Source organism: Notothenia coriiceps, unplaced genomic scaffold (assembly GCF_000735185.1).
Source record: "Notothenia coriiceps isolate Sejong01 unplaced genomic scaffold, NC01 NC01_scaffold00002654, whole genome shotgun sequence".
Lineage (NCBI taxonomy): Eukaryota > Metazoa > Chordata > Actinopteri > Perciformes > Nototheniidae > Notothenia > Notothenia coriiceps.
The window spans coordinates 102,398-121,981 of NW_011335355.1; the positions used below are offsets into that span (position 1 = coordinate 102,398).

Consider the following 19,584-nt stretch of genomic DNA (forward strand, 5'->3'; position numbering starts at 1 on the left):
GGACACGGGAAAACACTTTTTTGATTTACAGTCACGGCCACCGCCATCATTCCTGCCCACCATTCGGAAGTGCTTCATCCCTCCTGCCCATAAGGTTACCACCTACGGACATTAGTTGGTCCTGCTGGAAGGAGGAAAATGCCATGTGTTGGGTTGTAGCCCTCGAGGGGTGGTGTGTGTGTGTGTGTGTGTGTGTGTGGTGTGTGTGTGTGTTGGTGTGTGTGTGTCGTGTTGGGTGTGTCGTGTGTGTGTGTGTGTGTGTGTGATGTGCATCCTTTCAATTACCGCTCTGCTCTCGAGCCGCCCGGCAGACTCCGGCCGCGCGCCCCCAACGTCCTGGCTCTTTCCAGCCTGATCTGGCCACCAATCTGCCGTCGTCGCCCACTTCCAGCCTCCCTGTAAGCCGCGCCTCACAACTGGAGTCCTACGCATAAAAAAAAGAACATTGATTTTAACTTCCATAGATCATCTGGGAGAAGCTCTTATGCTCTTTGATTTCTGCAAATAATAAATAAGTCAACACAGAGGGAGGTCAGGTTACACTTGACAGAACTACCAGTGTGTGGGTGCTTCATCGACTGAACATGTAGGCCTATGAATGAAACCAAAGAAGAAGCCTAAGGCAACACAAGGTAACTTCCAAATATAAGAATGTTAGCTCATCAGCCAGGCCCCTCAGAAAGATAGGAGACCAGCACACACCACACACCACTGATGGTGGGCTGCCATTTCTCCTCCCAGCACAGAGAGAAAACACACTTCAGTCGTGCTGATATTTAGGCCTGCGACTGGCCTTCGTTTCCTAATAGACAGTCGAGGAGACAATCAGCCATTTAGCGTAATACCATCCAGCGCCCCGCAGAGAGAGCCCTCCATTACTCTGCACAGCCTCTCAAACACTCCAAGCACTGCATCATCACACTCACGAAGACCACAAACACCGCGGGCTATTTTCGTACAAATACAAAGTATTAAGCGGCACACTATACTGCAGACCTATCTTTTTACTCCACCCAACACCCTCTACACTGGCAGTATTAGGGATCCGATCTAAACTCTCTGCAAAAAGGCCTCACTCACCATAACTCTTTGTACAGATGGCATGATCTTCACAATGCTACCCTTAGTCGTCCCATGTAATGTCCATTACCATGCTCAATTTCATTCACAGCCAGCTGCTCTTACCCGCAGACACACACACACACACACACACACACACACACACACACACACACACACACACACACACACACACACACACACACACACACACACACACACACACACACACACACACACTATGAATAGAAAATGTATTCAAAATTGAGTGCAAATGTATTAGCATCAAAATATACCTAAACACACCTGGAATATATAAGTGTTTGGTTAATTGACTAGTTGATAAACCTCTTTATTTGTGTTTAAAGGAGACAGACATTAGTTTACCATTTAGTAAACTGATTTTGATTTCAGAGGACAGTTTCAGTCTTCAAGAGAAATTAGTTTTGGTTTAGGAAACCGTCAATTTTAGAGGACAGTATATGGGGTTTTCCAGGAATATAGTTATGGCTTTTGGGTGTATTGATTTAAGAAAACAGTCAATATTTCAAGGACCGAGAGTTTAGATTCTAGTGGACAGTGGAGTTTTGCATTAGAGGAATGTAGGAATATAGTAGGAGTGGTTTTTGGAGACAGTGATTTAAGAGGACAATATGTTAGGGTGTGCTGCATTCAGGTGTTTCCCAGCTGTTGCAGGAGGAAGGAGGCAGAGGGTCTGTCAGACGGCCTCATCCTGACCGGGTTCATCTACTTCCTGTGGGAAAAGACACACACTTTGTTACAACCACATGGAAAATAAACTCTCTGAAACTCCTCCATTCTTCAGGCCAAATAAATTGTAATCTATCCAATTCTGTCTTTATAAACGTACCTTTTTTCCAGCTTTGTGTGGCGTCATCTCCACGGTGTGGTTCCCAATCGGCTCTCACCAGAAGGAGAATTTGATGTCGTTCGGGTTCTCTCTGTATGCCGGCTGGGTGGGTTCCGGTCTCTGCCTCCTGGGGGGCATCACCATCCTGTGCTGCCAGGGCACTGACCCCGGGACCCCCGGCCGCGACAACAGCTTCTACTACTCCCGTCAGAGGGGCACCGCCACGCCGCTGGACCCCCCCGCCAACCACGCCAAGAGTGCACGAGTGTGATCACTGAAATTGATCAGCATAAGACTGTGCATCTTCTTTTCTTACACTTAGATTTGATATGTGTGCATGTAAGGGTTTATTTCCAAACTTCTTTTGGGGCACAAATAATCACATTGATCAAATTGTTGTATTCTATGCACAGATTTTAAAGTTTTATCAGCCAATAATGTCAGCCAAAAATGTTGTTTTTAATGTTATCTGTCACATTTTTGTCATTGGTAAATGTGTTGTCTGGTAGAATGTTTGGAAACGTTTAACTAGCGAATGTTTTCATCGGTTGAATTTCTTATTTGTTATTATTACATTCCCATTTAATGAAACTGCATTGTCACTGACATTACAAGAGAGATGTATTTTCTCCAGAATTACAATTCAATTTACGTATCAAGCCGCAATGCAACAGTGTCCTAATCTGCATTCTCTCTAATATCCAGCAGGGGGCAACTCCACTGGTTGATTGTACAGAAGTCTATGAAAAAATGACTGACTTGATTTATTACATAAGTAAAGATCTTCCTGATAAATGTATGGTCTCAATCTTTAGTTTTAAGTCTTCTTCAATACAGCAAGATGTTAATGTAGTACATTTTGGACCCATTCAGAGTGAAATAGATGACAAAGCAAAGTATGCTTTAGGACGGGGCTACATTGTGATTGATAGGTCAATCTTTTGCAAAAATGACCCCTTTCTCGTGTCATCGAGAATGCAGTTTCATTGAATGAATGATAAGGTATTTTTTTTAAAGTTTAACATTTTAAGAATCTGGGACTTTCATAATGATTTTTATACTTTAAATAGCATGAATACATTTTGAAAATATCACCTGAAGTATAAAGAATTTAATTCATTTGTTGTTACATGTTCTCCTTTAATTCATGTACCAATAACTGTATAACCTTTATTTTAATTGTAGCTTCTTGATCTTAACAGCATAATCAATATGTATCAACTCTAGTGTAAGATTGTTGGTTGGTGCAATACAAGTTTTGAATAAATAACTTCACTCAAAATGAGACATTTATTCCTCATAACTCATTTAGACACATTAACCCAATCATCAGTTTGAAGTGCACGTGATAAAGCAAACACTCTTTCAAAAAAAAACATTCACTCAGCACTCTAACACAAAACGAACACAAAAGGTTACTTTTGGGGCTTCAGAAAGCCGCTTCAAATATGTTGGGAGATGCCATTTAAACAAGAAAATCATGAATAAAATCCTTGACTTCACCAAATGCAATTTGGGTTATTCATAAAATTAGTTTTTTTAGATTGATGATCAACAACTTATTTTGGTGATAGTAACTATTTTACTGCTAGGACAGACCTAAATGGGTTTTTCTGGGTGAATCAAAATTCACCAAAACAAGGGGTAAGAGAAGAGGAAGGCTTGAGAATGGCGGCCATATTTTCCTTAATTTTTGTTATTTCGTTTACTCCACATGACTGCTAATAATTTTAGAAACAGTTCTGCTTAAATATCTGAGAATATAGCTCTACAAAGCCAAATCAAGCTATTTTCTTTAAACTTGAAAACAATGTACAGTATGTGAGTGATGAGATGTTTCCAGACTGAATTGTACAAATTCTTCTTATCTTCAGCAAAAATGCTTCTAAAAAATAAAGGGCAACTTCGGTTAAAGTAGTTCTGTTAAAAAGCACTTGTGCTTCTCTCACAGGGAAGTTTGGAATTGCAACACCACCGCAACACCACTGAGTCTCACACAAACATGCAAACTAAGGAAAGAAACGGGATAGACGTTTGTGGGACAAAATTGTGAAAAAATAAGAATTAACTGCAGCCGTTGCAAAGAAACATCTGTGATGGGAGGTTTCCCTTGTATCCTGTGATCCTCTGATCCTCTTATCCAAACCAGGTTTTGAGCTGAGCAGAAAATATTAAAGTAACAGTGTCTCATGTGGACGGCACTTTCAAAGTTTAAAGGGATACCACAGGGTTCTCAGTCCTCTTCCTTAAAGCCATGATTGGTCCTTCCTCTGCTGGACTGGTATCCGTCCCCATCCCCCTCACCCTTCCCCCTCATACTGCTCCTGCTCTCCATCCTGGTCCTCCTGCTGGATGTTCCCTCTCTCCTCGGGGGCGGACCAGCCCTGGTAGGGCCTCTCTTCCTGGTCCTGGGGGGGGAGGATTTCCTCAGGGGAGAAGGCGTCCAGGTTGTCATCGTAGCGCTGGTAGGAACTGGCGTGAGCCTGCTGCTCGCGGGCGTTTAGCTCCAGAGTGCTGTGCCACACCCCGTAACATCCGTAGATCAGCAGACCTGAGGACGGGTAAACATAAATTACTCAATCGTCTGTCAAATAACTGCACATTTAAAGATGAATACTTTCATCGTCCATCAAATAATGTCCGATTTAAAGATAAAGAGATATGGCATGAGGATTTGACCTTGTTTTCTCTCACCTATGAAGCACCAGATGGTGAACCTAGCCCAGGTGAGCGGAGACAGTTTTAGCATGAGGTAGCTGTTGACCAAAATGGCCGCCGCAGGGACGAAGGGCACACATGGCGCCATGTAGGGCAGCTTCGTCCCGCTCTCCGGCTGCTGTATGATTACTATTAAAAGCTTCACCAAGGACCCCGCCATCAGTGTAGCCGTGAGGCCCGAAAACACCGCCGCGGCACCGGCTCCCTGCTCAACGCCGAATATGACGGTTGACCAGAGGAGGAAGGAGGTGATGAAGAAGAGGAGGGTGCAGCGGGTGACTGTGCGGCCCGTGGCGGGGGTGGGCCTTGCAGACGCACTGGGAATCCCCAACCGCAGTCGCAGGGTGTAGTAGTGACCTCCCATAATCCTTTTCAGCAGGGAGACGCGGCCTGTGTGGAAATCAGAGTCGTCCCCCTCTCCTTCAGTCCCTCCCGTGTGGTAGGAAGCTGACCCGTCGCCGTCTCCGATCAGCATGTGGTCGTCTTTCGTTGGGACCTCTGCGTTGTTCAGGTCGCCCCCGTCGTCCTCGGAGGTGAACTGGTGCGTGTCGGTGTTTTCGTCTGGCTGGTATCGTAGCAACAGCACACACACGCTCACAAGAGTGTAGGCCAGCAGCGTGCCTATGGACATCATCTCGATCAGATCCCGCAGGCTCACCAGCAGAGCGAGGACCGCAGCGAGGCTCCCTGACACCACGCACGCCACCACCGGAGTGTGTGTGAGCACAGACACGTGGGACAAGCACCTAAACACACATTATTACACAGTCAGCTAGTTTATAAGTTAGCAAAGCATTGTAGCACGGGCGTGGAAAAGCATACACAAGTGTAGACTTGTAAGATCTCCTTTTTTGCAAACATTAAAAAGCCATTTAAAATCAGTAGGTTATTTGTACATGTCTAAAGCATCTTTGCACGACCAAGCGGGGCGATAACTTGTGTAGCCTTCAGAAAAAACACAATGTCATCACCTTCTGTTCCCTCACACCGGGAACACAGAGTTTGCTGACGCCTCACCTGAACAGCAGGCCGTCCTGGGACATGGCGTAGATGACCCTGGGCATGGGGAACAGAGAGCCCAGCAGAGAGACCGTGAGCCCGGCGATGGAGCCCACCGCCACGATGTACTTCCCCCACAGGAAGCCGTGCACCGCAAACATCTCCATGAGAGGAGCGGAGCCGTCGATCAGCTCGTAGGGAACCATGAGCGTCAGGATCACACTCACCTGTTCAGAAGGAGGTCAATATATGCGAGAACATCTATTTTGACTGTGTGTCCCGCTCTACCCATGCAAAGGTCAAAAAGGTCAATAGTAATGGAGTTAGTCAAATCAACTCTTAGCACTAAGCAGCAAATTCACTTCAGATTTTAATGTTGTAACAAGTATAAAAGTGATATTTAGTGTTCTTCTTGTATGGCATACTGACCGACACATATGCGGTGAGGCACGCGACCAGCGAGGCGGTGATGGCGTACGGGATCGAGGTGTTCGGGTCTTTCGCCTCCTCTCCGGTTGTCGCAATGATGTCGAATCCGATGAAGGCGTAGAAACATGTCGCTGCACCTTGCATCACCTGATCAGCCATAAGAGATTAACTTAACTTTGTGGATCTTGAATGTGATTTAAGGAATACGCTTTCAGATCCTTTGTTTGAGCGGAAGTACTTATACCTAAAAGGGCAACTTGAGGTATTTGTACTTTACATTTTTTCTTTTCACTACACCTATTATACATTACACCATTGTATCTCACCCCTGACCAGCCGTAGGGCAGGAAGTTTCCGCTCTCCCAGTTTTGAGCTGAAAGGAAGAAGAGTCCGGCGATGATCATGAAGACCCAGACCACCAGGTTGACCACGTTCAGAACGTTGTTGAAGCCCACCGAGTTACGCACACCCAGAGCGATGACAACGGTGACCAAGAGCGCGATAAACAGGGCCAGCAGGTCGGGGTACGTGTCCTCACCCTTACCTGAGGAACACACACAGCAGTATTTACAATAACATATTACATCGATATGAAGAGAAATAAGTTGGTGTTGGTATAAAGACAACAACTGTTGTAACTAAGATACCTTTTACACAGTTTTTGGTGTTTGAATCAGTTTTCTTACTTTGCACAGGCATTAACCATTTTTTTACAGAACAACAGAGCCTCACACGGGGCACCAAAGTCCCATGGGACCTTAGCAACACACCAAACAGAAAGTAGATCCTTTATTCAGAAAAGATGTAGTTTTGTATTAACTGTCATTCTACTCCAAATTCCCCCCAGAATAAATTAAGTATTCTGATTCAAGTAAAAGAACCCAATATTGCATCAATATTCATAATCCAATAGTTTCCTAAATATAATTCCAAAATGGCACATAACACATAATTACTTTTACTTTTGTTACTTTAAGGTCATGTTGATGCCAATACTTTTGTACTTTTAAAAGTCAAATCTTTAGTGCAGGACTAAACTTTTGGTAAGGTATACAAGTATTTTTACAATTTATGGCTAAAAAAGGTCTGATTTCTTCAAACCCAGAGAAAAGCTACTGTTGGTACTGACCGAGTCCTCGGAGCGTGCCCAGGTGTGTTATCATGTAGTTACTGATGGTGTGATTGGCCAGAGAGTCGAACATGCTGCTGAGAGCCGACGCCCCCGCCGCCGTGCCGATCAGATACTCCAGGATTAAGTTCCAGCCAATGAAAAACGCCACAAACTCCCCGACCGTCACGTAGCTGTAGGTGTAGGCCGAGCCTGTGGTCTTCGGGACTCGGACCCCAAACTCTGCATAGCACACACCTGAGGACGAATATATGCTCAATGAGAATAAACAACTTTTAAACTTAGATTAGATACCAGATTCTACTGATTCAATTCAGATTTGGCGAATCTCTGTGGGACTACGCTTGTTTTTGGAACTGTGAGGAAGAGACTCATCAATGTGCTCTCACCTGACAGTATGGAGGCCATCGCCGCTATAATAAACGACAGGATGACCCCGGGCCCGGCCATCGCCTTGGCTACCAGCCCGGCGACCACGTACATCCCAGTGCCGACACAGCTGCCCACCCCGAGGGACACAAGGTCCACGGTGGTCAGGACCTTAGCCAGCCCGATCCCCGAGCCCTCCCCGAGCTCGGTGAGGTCGTCGGAGCCGTGAGCCATGGAGCCCATCGGCTTGGTCCTCAGCAGGCGGGAGTACATGTTGAACCAGGCGTCGCCCAGAGAGAGGCGGCCCAGCCACGCCGCCATCACCGCACCTGATTCTACTGTTTAAGCTTCTTTGTGGCTCCTTCTACCTTTTCTTTGGCACACCCTCTATCATTCTTTCTCTCCCATTGTGAGTCTCCTCATCAGGGTCCCCACTTTCTTCTTCTTTAAGAGCAACACATCCAAATGGGGGACATGGACGCTGTTAAAAGAACAATTCAAATGATTTAGTAATAGTATGAACGACATAGATAAACAAGCAATTCCCATATATCCTATCTAATTGTCTGTCCCTTTTCCCTTTTAATTCATCTCGTATGCTGTGGATCAAAACATTCAACTACACAGTAGCAACTTGTTAATGATCTCAAGGCAGTTGGGACCACTGTCACCAAGAAAACTATTGGTAACACACTACACCATAATGGACAAAATCCTGCAGCACCTGCAAGGCCCCCCTGCTCAAGAAGGCTCATGTACTAACCGTCTGAAGTTTGACAATAAACATCTGAATGATTCAGAGAAGGCTTGGGAGAAGGTGATGCAGTCAGATGAGACCAACATCGAGCCAGGACACTGAACATGGGTCCTGGAGGGGTCTTCCAGCAGGAAAATAAACCTGAACATACGGCCAAGGCAACAAAGGAGTGGCTAAAGAAGAAGCAGATTTAGGTGATGGAGTGGCCCAACCAGCCNGGGCGTAGCCGAAAAGATATGTTGCCACCTCTGCTACGTGCTGACGACCCAGCTGGTCGTTGGGGAACGATGGGAGCACCCAAACAGAAGCCCCGCACGCCGACCGGTGTAGGGCCGACGATTGGTGCACCCCGATTGCTGCCGGTCGCGGCATATCTATCTAGATTTGGTAGCCGCCCGGTTCGTTTGAGAAGTTTGACATGCCGGGCAGGTGTGCGCCCGCACGCAACTTCGAAGTTGCCTCTGCGAAGGGTAACTGAAACTTACCCCCACTGCAGTGCGAAACGGCTTGACGTAACACCAATGAAACGAGGTCGAAGCTTTTAACTCTTTCCAAGTTTGAAAGTTCGACAGCTGACGGTCGCAGTCGGTTAGTTTATATACGGTATGTTCGGAGTTCGGTTAGTTTGTGTACCAACACACACAGGCCCCCGCCCTCTAAGTACACTAACCAACACCAGCTCCAACGTCTATGCCGGGCGGCCGTTCGAAAGTTGAGTGCGAACGGCACACCTGCATTATATTTCTATTTCCCTTTATTTTGTTCAATTTTTGCAGTACAAATTCCGCCAGATCTCCGAACTATCTTCTCTGTTCCTTCTCTCAGTACTGTGCTGTGTCCAGGATACAAGTTACGGAAATAAATGTGCTCACGAGAACCAAAGATGGGGAGTCTTGAGGTAGTCAATCTCAAGTAACCCATGGACCGTCTGAAGTCTGGACTGAAGACAAAGAAAGGCATAAGAGGCCACGAGGTGAAAGTGAGGCCAGGAAGGATGTAAAGAGGCTCCGCCGGTAAAAGAGGGACCGTAAATCTATAATCCCACCTCTTCTCGACGGGGGGGGGAGACGAGAGGGAGGAGGAAAACCCGTTAGGGTAGGGGGTCGTCCTCAGGACACCTATGTGTTTTGCGAGGGCCCCTTGAGGGTCGTGCCTTTTGGCTCGACAGGCCTAAGAAATGCCTTTTTTGCAACCACCAGTAGTCTGAAGACCGAAACCTCCTCTACTCAACGTCCCCAGCCTTCTGCGGAGCGCGCACCGAGCCTCAGTCCGCGTGCCGGTGGCAGCCACGGACGTCTCCAATCAAACCCCGGCATTTCGAGAAAGGAAAAGGGTTCCTTTTGCCGTGTTCGGCTCCGTCCAGGAAACTTCCCAAGACGTATCGGGGTCACCAGTGTAGTGCCGAGGACATGGAGGCGGTGCAATGGGGATGTGAAAGGGTACTTTAATAGAGAGCCGAATAAGACATGTTGTCGGGTCGCAGCCCGGGTCGACAAGAGGAAGAGCCAAGAGGGCACACACAATATATAGGCAACACATAAAATGTCCGTGCGGGAACAATAGCCGCAACTGTAGTTCCCAGTTTGAATTATGAACCAGTAGTTAAATACGTGGTCACCACAATACTCTCATTGTTTAGAGTGCATCATTTGTTTATACTGTAGGCTATAGTTGAGATTAAAATACAAAGATATTAAATCAGGAGAGACTTCAAATTAGTTTGGTGCGATAAACACATTTATTGCCGTCTATTCAAGAGCAGATTTGAACGTTTGCCAGATGCGCTGTGATTGGCTCGTGGGAGATGAGACGCGTCTGATTGGTTTAGCTTGGGGTGTGACGCGCCGCTTCATTAAATAATCATTGTTTTTAAATGTGGACGTTTCTTTCACTGATAAGAACATTAGTTTTATGTTTTAGGAGCTGCAATACCTCTAAGAATTTATAAATCATTTGAACTTTCGTCAAACATAATTGTATATCACACACAAATACAATCATGTTATTGATCCCTTTTTATGAATTCAGCAGCAAAATCACGTTTAATTACTAGATCTATATTAACATTGCATTTTTGCCTACAGCAGGTTGACTTTATAGTTAACATTACTTTTGTTGTATACATCATTATGTGTTTATTATTTATTCTGGCATTACATTAGTTTATATTCGTAGAATGAACATTTAGTTAACTCTAGGTCTGCCTATTTAATATATGCGTTTTCCTTATATATAGGTAAGAAGTATATTCAAATGTTTTTTTTACATTTTGCTTTAGTTAATGGTTTAAATATTTTAACCGATTCTCTAAATGTTTTGTTTTATTTGAGGTTAAGGTGGAAGTGCTGTGTTACAACTTTAAAAGGGTCTGATTGGTGTTACGGTACGTCCACACGGCAGACGCTTCTCCTTCACTTTGAATGGGGTGACGTCACGCTTTGCCAAACTGCATTGTGGTTCCGTCTCGTCGCTTTGCCTCCGTTTCTCGCTTCGAAAGTTGAGACATTTTCAACTTTCCAAGCGTCAACGGAAGCACCAGCCAATCAAATCATATGCCAGTACAAGCCTAGCCAATCAAACTGCGTGCTTGTGTGTCCGGGGGCGGGAGATTCATGTGATTGGTTGTTGGTCGCGCTCCAGACGTGCCTACTGGCAAGCTTCCGTGTGGAAGTACCGTTAGTCTCTTTCATTACAAACGTCTACATTATTATAAATAAATCCTACGGGGAGGAAAAAGAGAAATGAAAGAAGGACAAATAAAACAAATGCCAAATAAAATTCAGGATCATTTTATTATGAATAAAACACCATTGACCTTCATTTGATTCAGCGAACGGACGATAATCCAGCTTCACTTTCTGAACGTGAGGACCATGAAAACATGAAGGAAGTTTTCCAGCTAAGCTTCTTTTGCATTTTCATAACGGCTGCTAACCTCAATCAATTAATAACAAAGGAACTGCTAAAACAACTATGGACAATAACAGATATTACACCAATGAAACAAAAACATCAGTGCGGTGAGTACTTTTCAGATTGACACTGAAATAAAGGGAAAGACAGGGATTTGAATAATAATTGTAAAAAGCAAAACACTTCCTTTTGAGCTACTGCTCTCTTGTGATTGGTCAACCACTTAAAGATGTCCCGCCCCTTAGCCTATCATGTGTCAGAGTGCTAGCCAATAGGAGCGCGAGTATTACATCGTGATGTCATATGTTCAGGAACTTTGGGATTTGAGCCTTTGCAAACCATCCTCTATGGCAGGGATCACCAACTACATTTGTCCAAGGGCCAAAATGTATCCAATAGACACTATCGCGGGCCAGCGATTTTTATATAGCCCAGAATTTTGAAGTTGTTGACTGAATACATGCTCTGAAAGTAATCAGAATACAGTTAGTTACGTGTCTTAAAAAAGTAACATATTCAGATTACTTTTAGAATACTTTATTTTTCCATAACAGATGGGTATGTTTTGGTGAACAGGAGACACTTATTTTACTGTTTTAATGGCTTATCAAGAACTCAAACACAACATCTTGGTGTCATTCTGGACAGCTCTCTCATCTGCACCCCGCATGAAAAAACATCACCCGGACTGCATTCTTTGTACTGTCTTAAAACCTTTCCTCGGAATATGTTATGAATTGTAAGGTGTCCTTGGGTGCTTTGAAAGGCGTCCCTAAATAGAATGAATTATCATTATTATGTATTATCTGAAACGATGTAATAACTTTTAAAACGTTTTCCAGTCACTTGCCCCATGCATTCAGCAGCAGCAGGCATTCACTTTGATTTTATCCCGTTATGAAATGTCCTCATTTCGAAAATAAAGAAATGCTACATAAACGTTATCTTGCACATTTGATCTATCCATCTCCGTTTCTAACTTTCAATATATTTTAAAAGAGACTCTCTCTCTCATCTGCGTGCGGGGGCGGGGCCTCACAGACACGCTGCATCTCTCTCTCGCTCACAGACATGCTGCAGCGCTGTGCAGTGTGCACACAGTTCTGCCGGTAATGAATATTACATCTTGTGAGGAATCTTTTCCACAAATAATTCCAATAAGTATTACCAAAATGTATTCACTTCAGGTTTACGAAAGTAACTGTAATCAGGTTACTCGTTTTTCAAATGTAACGCCAGCTGAATCCAGTTAGCCTACATGATTTTTGTATTCTGATTACGTAACGCCGTTACATGTATTCCGTTACAACCCAACCCTGCTTCTAGGATACTGTCCCGCAGCACCTGCCTCTCTGTTGGACTCTGTCGCAGCGGGGCTACTGCTGTGGTGCGGAGCAAACAAAGCAGACTCTTCACAACGAAGGATCNTGTGCTGCAGCTGCCATAAATGGTGTTTCTTCACTCTTTGTTTGTATGCACAGCTGAGAACTGAACAGGTGTGTGTGTGTGTGTGTGTGTGTGTGTGTGTAATGGAAAGCTATCTTACATCCTGCAGAACTTGCTTTTAGTCTAATTTTAATCGTGTTATCCAGCTAATAAAACAAAACTCTAGAGTCCACTTACTTGCTTTTCTTCTGGGGCTTTAAACCATGTCTTCATCCGTGCATGGTGGAGTTTGTTCAGTTTTCATGGAGAAGCCTTTCTCTCATGTGTTGGTTTATTCACAGGAATACAATGACGGCAATATTCTAATACACCATTAATAGAATAGTATGTATTTGTTGGGGCAATCCGGAAGTAATAATTAATATATTTTTGGAATATCCATCTGTCATTTTTAAACTTTGTTATTCTTTAAATAAAACAAAGTTGAGGTTTTCCTACTAAATTAAACATTTTTTTATTGCAATTATTTTGATGCATAACTTTTATTTCCATATTGTTTTTATCTCTATTGTTATAATACAAATATTATTACCCTATTTGATCTAATACACATCCTTATGTGAGAGACTGCATTACTTTGGTTAAATAACTGTTTATTGCTACTGGTATCGACATGTCTTGGATTTTAATTAAAAGTTTTATTTTCATGAAGTTGTTATTTTATATGTTAAAGTCTCTTTTCATTACATTACATTGCATTTAGCTGACACTTTTATCCAAAGCGACTTTCAATAAGTGCATTCGACCATTTTCAACAGCAATGTCATCTCTTTGCAAAACATTATACAACGGTTTCGCTCACTCCAGTTCAGTATATCTAAAGGAAGTGGCAATGTATTTCACACTGTCTCTGTGCAACATGTTTCAAAACAATCTCAAATGTAAACAGTCATTCTCCTGTCAGTGAAACATATCAAAAGAGCATCCACGTTTTCCAAACTGTAACACCAAATTAAATGTGCACACTGAACGTTTTGTGGCTGTGTTTTGGTCTGCTGGTAATCCGATGCTCAGGGTCAGATTTCACCTGCAGACATGGTAACATGGAGTTAAAAAGGAGAAACCCGACACCAGATATTGTCCACACACACACACACACACACACAGCTTTATAGGAGGGTTCTTAGGAGAAAACCCTGAGCTCGAAATATATAGCAACCTGACTTTAAGTTTAATTTAGTTTTAATTATTTGAAATACAATTCAGTTGCCAAAATCTTTTTGGCTGCAACTCTCTATATTGTATTTTTTTATAATTCCCATCATTAAATCCTATATTATGTGCAAGTTTTAAAATGTATGAGTATAACTGCAAACTGTTGAGCGTCTGCATGATATAAAATCCAATAACTGAAACTCTTGATATGAAGATTTGAGACGCCAGCAGCTGAAGGTGGAAGCATTCCTGAGGCTGCGTGCTTTATACACAACAGATGAGCGAATGGGAGTGAATCCAGACACTCACACATATAGCAAAACATCCTTTCCTGTTTAAGGGAGTAAAGGTTTTCTTTGCAGCCTGACGCAATTCATAAAGGGACATGTGGAGATAGAGGAAGATGCAGAGGAAGACTAACGTTAGCCTTTTGTAATTATAAAACATACTTAGGATTTCAGTGATATTACAAGATACATATCCATCATTGTATTGTAAAATTAAATTGGAACAACTACAAACTTGTCAAACCCAGAAAAAATATGTTGAAATATTTAGTTTAATCCGCTCCTTTTTTGTTTTGGAGTAGCAACCTCAAATGTGAGATTCAGATGCTTTTATTTGTGTAATGGATATTAGACATTGAGATTGTCAAACAAAGAACAGTCAGCTTTTAGTAAATAAAATGCTTTGATTCTAGTGTTTATCTTGTCTTAACGTGACTTTAATACACCAACTGTGCCTGCAGCAGTCTCTTATTTCTGGGTATGAAGGTGTATGCAAAAGTATCTGTAGCATCACCTAGTGTGTATTGAGAGAACTGCTACATGACCATTTTCAAGTACATGGTGGTGCATCAGTTTCACAGGAGACATTTATCCAAGACTACCCTTATTAATATGCAAAAGAGTGGATAAAACTGCTCAGAGTTAAGCAAAAATGTACATGCAAAAATAAAAAGAGACCTGTAATGCATTTATGGTTTGTAGCGAAGACAATATTTGAAAAATAAAAACAGGACAATAACAGTTATTTTTCCTCGTTTATTCTCCTGACAGAATCATTTACTCGTCTGCCTCTGACTCCTCCTCGTCGTCCTGACTGATCTGGAAGTAGCGCAGTTCGTATGTCTCTTTATCGGAGGCCACGACTCTCAGCCAATCACGGAGGTTGTTCTTCTTCAGGTACTTCTTTGTCAGGTACTTAAGATACCTGGTGGGGGAGAGGATGGGTCAATTAGTAATGGAATTGTTTTATTATTAATTAAATTAAAAGTCTCATTAATGGTAAAACTGTGTACACATGCAACAGGGTTACTACAGCTTTAGGAAAGTTAGATTTACTTTTTAAAAAGGCAGTCGGAATTAAATGTTAAACCAATGAAAAAAATCTTAACTGACTTAAAATGGGACCTTTTTGATCCAGTGAAAAAGTTAGAAGATATAGAAAAAAATATTGACCTGTGAGAGATGCATTTGGTATGAGTCATAATTAAAAAAAACTATCAAACATCTTGTGATTTATTAATGCAACAGATTTTTAAGGCTTTCATCATATTTATTCAAGATATTTTAAAACCAATTACGGCTTATTTTACTTTTTAAATGAAGGTAACTTATTCTGTTCAGTAAAACAAGCCTAATTAATCCTCATCTCACCTTTTGGAGAACTGCTTCTCGGACGTGACGTTGATCTTGTTCTTCATGCGGCCGACCTGCACTGTGTTGCCCAGGTTCCCCGTCTTTCCATTGACCTTTATCCTCTCTTTAAGGAAGATTTCCTGTTGGATAGAACACATTGACGCACTAGGGAAGAGAACCCTAGTATATGCGGCGCTAGGGAAGGCAGCCCTAGTCCAGACACATTGTTAACTGCGTGCAAACATCACTCTACTAACACTTTTATGATCTCATTGTATCAATATGCAAGAGGAATGTTCTGTTAAAGAGTGTAGAAAGTGCGGTTGGACTTACAAAGTTTGCAGAGTCCAGGATCCCATCCTCCACAGGGTGGGTCAGGTCCAAGGTGAACTTCCATGAAGCTCCCTTTTTGGTCTTCCTGCCAGCAGTAGGTCTCTTCTGTTTGAGCTGTGAGAAGTAAATAAAAAAAGCAGCAACATTAAGAAACTTAATGTGTTAGCAGCAGCACATATCGGACTGATATATATTTTTAGTCCTCCTATAATCTCTCTCATTTCAGTATTTTGTAATTTAAAGTTAATTTATAGTCTAGCTAGCAAACTTTTTAATCTCAAATAAAAATATTTTATTTAAATAGCTACTCGTAACAGACACTGTTAATTAATATATAAAAAATTCAAATATATAACTCAGTAAGCCATATAAAAAGGTATTTGCAGACAAATTCATTAAAGCCCATTTCTTTCTTGGTTATTTTTAACAAGCAGAATTGACAGGTACATCAGGCAGAAGTCCCTTTGGAATCTGTCGATGGATTTTTTTTGCCTGGATAAATCCATATCTAAAAAAAATTACACAACTTCTAAAAACATAATTAATACTTTCAAGCAATCAGCCCATTATACAGAAAATGTAATTTATTATGGAAATATAGGATTATAAAACTCTTGATACATTTAATTTCTACTTTTTGTATATATGAGAAACATTGCAAATATGAAAGTTATGCCGAACTGACTAATGAACCCTATACTACATATATACTGAACAAACGCCAGTAAAGTGTTCTAAAACCACGGATATTAAATAAAACAAAATTTATTCTATGGAGAATGGCTTCCTGTCATTGACTAATGAAAGGAACACGTGTCAGAAAACGTCAAGATTACTACGAGCTAATGCTAGCTCAGCTAGTTCATTGGATTCCTTCACTATATAACAACTGACTGTTTAAAAAATGGGTGTAGTCTTAAAGCTGTACTGTGTTTCAATATATTATGACCAGAATAAGTGGGAAAATGCTAAGAACACGTCATTAAAAAGCAAGTTCAGCACCAACAGCCAAGACTTACCGGCGCCATGTTGAGAGACAGGATGAAAAAGAAGGAACCGGACGTGACGTAAGGGTTACGTAGATAGCGTAGCGAGGAACGCCCTTACCAAGTATGGTAACCCCAGCGCCGTACAGATAGAATTCTAGAGATAGATCCTATTATAAGGCTCTGGGTCACCCCAGTTTCGCTGCAGAAATACACATTTTCACAATTCACACGCACAGTTGGGGAAAGGGGAAACGACTCGATTAGCAAGTCATGACGTGCCTGAGAGCCTCACATAACCTTTGAACTAACTGTCATTGTTTCGTCATGTCATGTTTAATTAACCTCCAACATTGACAGTTGCATTTAAATGTCACATAATTTTGTCTTCAAATAAGTTACTGTAGATTTGAGGTTATGCCTGATGTACAGCAACTGTCTCTGTGCGATAAATGCAGGTCAACGGTTAACGACATTCAAAACACAACCTGATAATGAACCAGCTGAGCCTGTTAAATCATTGACTACCTGTTTTTAACCCACAATGCCGCGGAACTCTCAGACCAGCCCTTTTCTTTCAGCTGTATTTGTATGGAATGAACAAGCATGCAGAGGGCGAAAAATAACATGCCTACCGATGAGTCAAACAAACCTTAACTGGTCGAATCATGCATCCTTCTTTCCATCGTGGTGCCACTGCAGGGTATGACTTTTCTCTGCAGCCATGACTTCCAATGCATACACAACAAAAGATACTCCAGCACAGAAGAAAAATAACCATGTATACCCAGAGAGAGTGCATATCATGGAATTGTTTCATTCAAGTTTATAATCTTATTTACTTTGGGTGGCAAACATAGGTTGAATTGCCTTTTTCTAACTAGCTTTTATGGACTTTTTAATGCAAACTCAAACAAGTGTTTGTGCGTAAAGCTCCCATTGCTTGTAGGTTATTATATTTGTTAAGCTTTCTGCCTTTTTACACAATTGGGGTTAATAAAAGATTAGATAAATCAATTAAAAATAATTCAAATACATTTTAAAAGGCAGGAGTGCTTCAACTTTTTTGGATTATACATCCTCAAATGTAAGAATATTGTGATATGTAAACAATGTAATATACACATGGAAAGTCTTGTGTATTGATTATCATCTTGTCTGGTTGCTTTTCCATTGTTAGTGTGTGCATGTTTATTTTGTACACATTAGAGACTATCTCCATACATTCCTATTTCTAAACATTATTTGCCAGAAAAAGAAAACAGGATAAAAAAAAAAAGGCTAAAGATGAATTTGAGCCTTTTTTTGTTCTTACAAATATTTTATAAATATTGTGAATTGTACCATGATTGTAGCATAGGAACATAATATGACAGGACTAAACTTAAAGGGGACCTATCATGCTATATTTGAATAATATATTGTAGGGCCATACCTATATAAGGTATATTTATAAGTTTTCTTTTTCAAAATACCAAACAGATCATGCATTTTAGCCATGCCTCATTTTGCCTCACTCCAGCTCTGTCTTTGCATGAGCTGGAGCTGACCCCCCCCCTGCAAAGGAGAGGGCGAGGCACAAGCGTCATGTTACTATGATGTTGCCATGCCACGGCAACCTCTCATTCCCCTGATAGGTGGAGAGTTGACCAGACAGGCGGAGTGCACCTCTGTGACATCAGAGGTGCAAATCAGAATCCACATGTATCAAATCCGTTGCAGCCCTGTTTTTAGAGATTTGGGTATGGAGGAAAAGAGAGAGGGTTGTATTTTCCTGGAACACCGGGGACACATATTCATGTATAAAAGACTTACAAAAGTGCATTTTGCATGATAGGTCCCCTTTAAGTAGTACTTGAGTAAATGTACTTGTAGTAAAGGATACAGAGCTGACATGGTACTGGAGGCTGAGAAGGAACAACTGCAGGACCTGCAGAGAGACAGAAAATCAAATAAAACACACCATCAATGTGTGTGTGTATGTGTGTATGTGTATGTGTATGTGTGTGTGTGTGTGTGTGTGTGTGTGTGTGTGTGTGTGTGTGTGTGTGTGTGTGTGTGTGTGTGTGTGTGTGTGTGTGTGTGTGTGTGTGTGTGTGTGTGTACCTGTCNAGCCGCAGCATTTGCCATCACACAACAGTCGGCCGTTCACGGAAACAACCGATTATGACCGAGAAATGATATCATGAAAGTTACGGTGCTTATTAAGCTTTTTAAAACGTATGTGGTAAGTTGCCAAAGTGCTTTGTTCTGAACGTTCATCAGTATTATAATCAAAAAGAGAAATATGAATGTTAGCTTTTACTGAAATTATCAAATAAAGTCAACATTTCACAGTGTTTACTGAGCTGTGTGGGGTTTGTTCAACTTTTAAAAGATGTTTGAACGGTGATATACACAGTGATAGATGTTAAGGACTAACAAGTTTATAATAAATACATTTATATTGATTTTAAGATATTTTCATACAATCATACGTATCGGGATCATTTGTATTCATGTGGACCGGAGGGAGAGGGTGACAAGCATAAGTTTCACTTTCCTTTTTTATTTCAATTCCAACTTTGGTCATGAAGAATATGTTTCTCTGTTGTCCACGTTCATAAAGCATAAAGCAACAGCATCAGAGCACGGTGCAGAGTCTCTAGATGAGTTTATACAGTATTCCCTCGTTCTTATTATACATCCATGTTGTAGTCCGCTGTATAGAAAACTGTAGTTTCCCCACAGCAGCAGACGCACATTCATGACGTCCGCTGGCGCATAATAAACACGTCGGA

General features: G+C 41.8%; 3 protein-coding genes across 4 annotated transcripts in view; 1 reads left to right on the top strand and 2 right to left on the bottom strand.

Moving 5' to 3' along the window:
* LOC104940783 (claudin-11-like) overlaps nucleotides 1-3,215 on the top strand; it is a 4,636-nt gene extending 1,421 nt beyond the window's left edge. Inside the window, exon 3 of the mRNA XM_010765760.1 lies at nucleotides 1,942-3,215. Within this exon, the coding sequence (XP_010764062.1) occupies nucleotides 1,942-2,201 (260 nt within the window). The 3' untranslated portion in view covers nucleotides 2,202-3,215. The remainder of the gene's footprint in view (nucleotides 1-1,941) is intronic.
* Nucleotides 3,216-4,230: 1,015 nt separating this feature from the next.
* Nucleotides 4,231-9,647, bottom strand: slc7a14b (solute carrier family 7 member 14b). The gene is made up of 9 exons (XM_010765771.1): nucleotides 9,640-9,647; nucleotides 9,289-9,378; nucleotides 7,595-7,866; nucleotides 7,206-7,442; nucleotides 6,403-6,620; nucleotides 6,077-6,223; nucleotides 5,666-5,874; nucleotides 4,625-5,394; nucleotides 4,231-4,481 (listed from the first exon to the last, which is right to left on the bottom strand). Exons 1-9 carry the CDS (start codon nucleotides 9,645-9,647, stop codon nucleotides 4,231-4,233), a joined length of 2,202 nt encoding a protein of 733 aa, XP_010764073.1.
* Nucleotides 9,648-14,874: 5,227 nt separating this feature from the next.
* rpl22l1 (ribosomal protein L22-like 1) lies at nucleotides 14,875-16,942 on the bottom strand. Of its 2 annotated transcripts, none has more exons than XM_010765768.1 (4): nucleotides 16,838-16,942; nucleotides 15,819-15,932; nucleotides 15,504-15,695; nucleotides 14,875-15,057 (listed from the first exon to the last, which is right to left on the bottom strand). In XM_010765768.1, the coding sequence occupies exons 2-4, from the start codon at nucleotides 15,842-15,844 to the stop codon at nucleotides 14,910-14,912; spliced, it is 366 nt and encodes a 121-aa protein (XP_010764070.1). In that variant the 5' UTR covers nucleotides 15,845-15,932; nucleotides 16,838-16,942; the 3' UTR covers nucleotides 14,875-14,909. The 2 variants fall into 2 exon arrangements, with proteins under 2 accessions (XP_010764070.1, XP_010764069.1); XM_010765767.1 differs by having other exon boundaries at nucleotides 15,504-15,625; nucleotides 16,838-16,941.
* Between the last annotated feature and the right edge of the window lie 2,642 nt (nucleotides 16,943-19,584).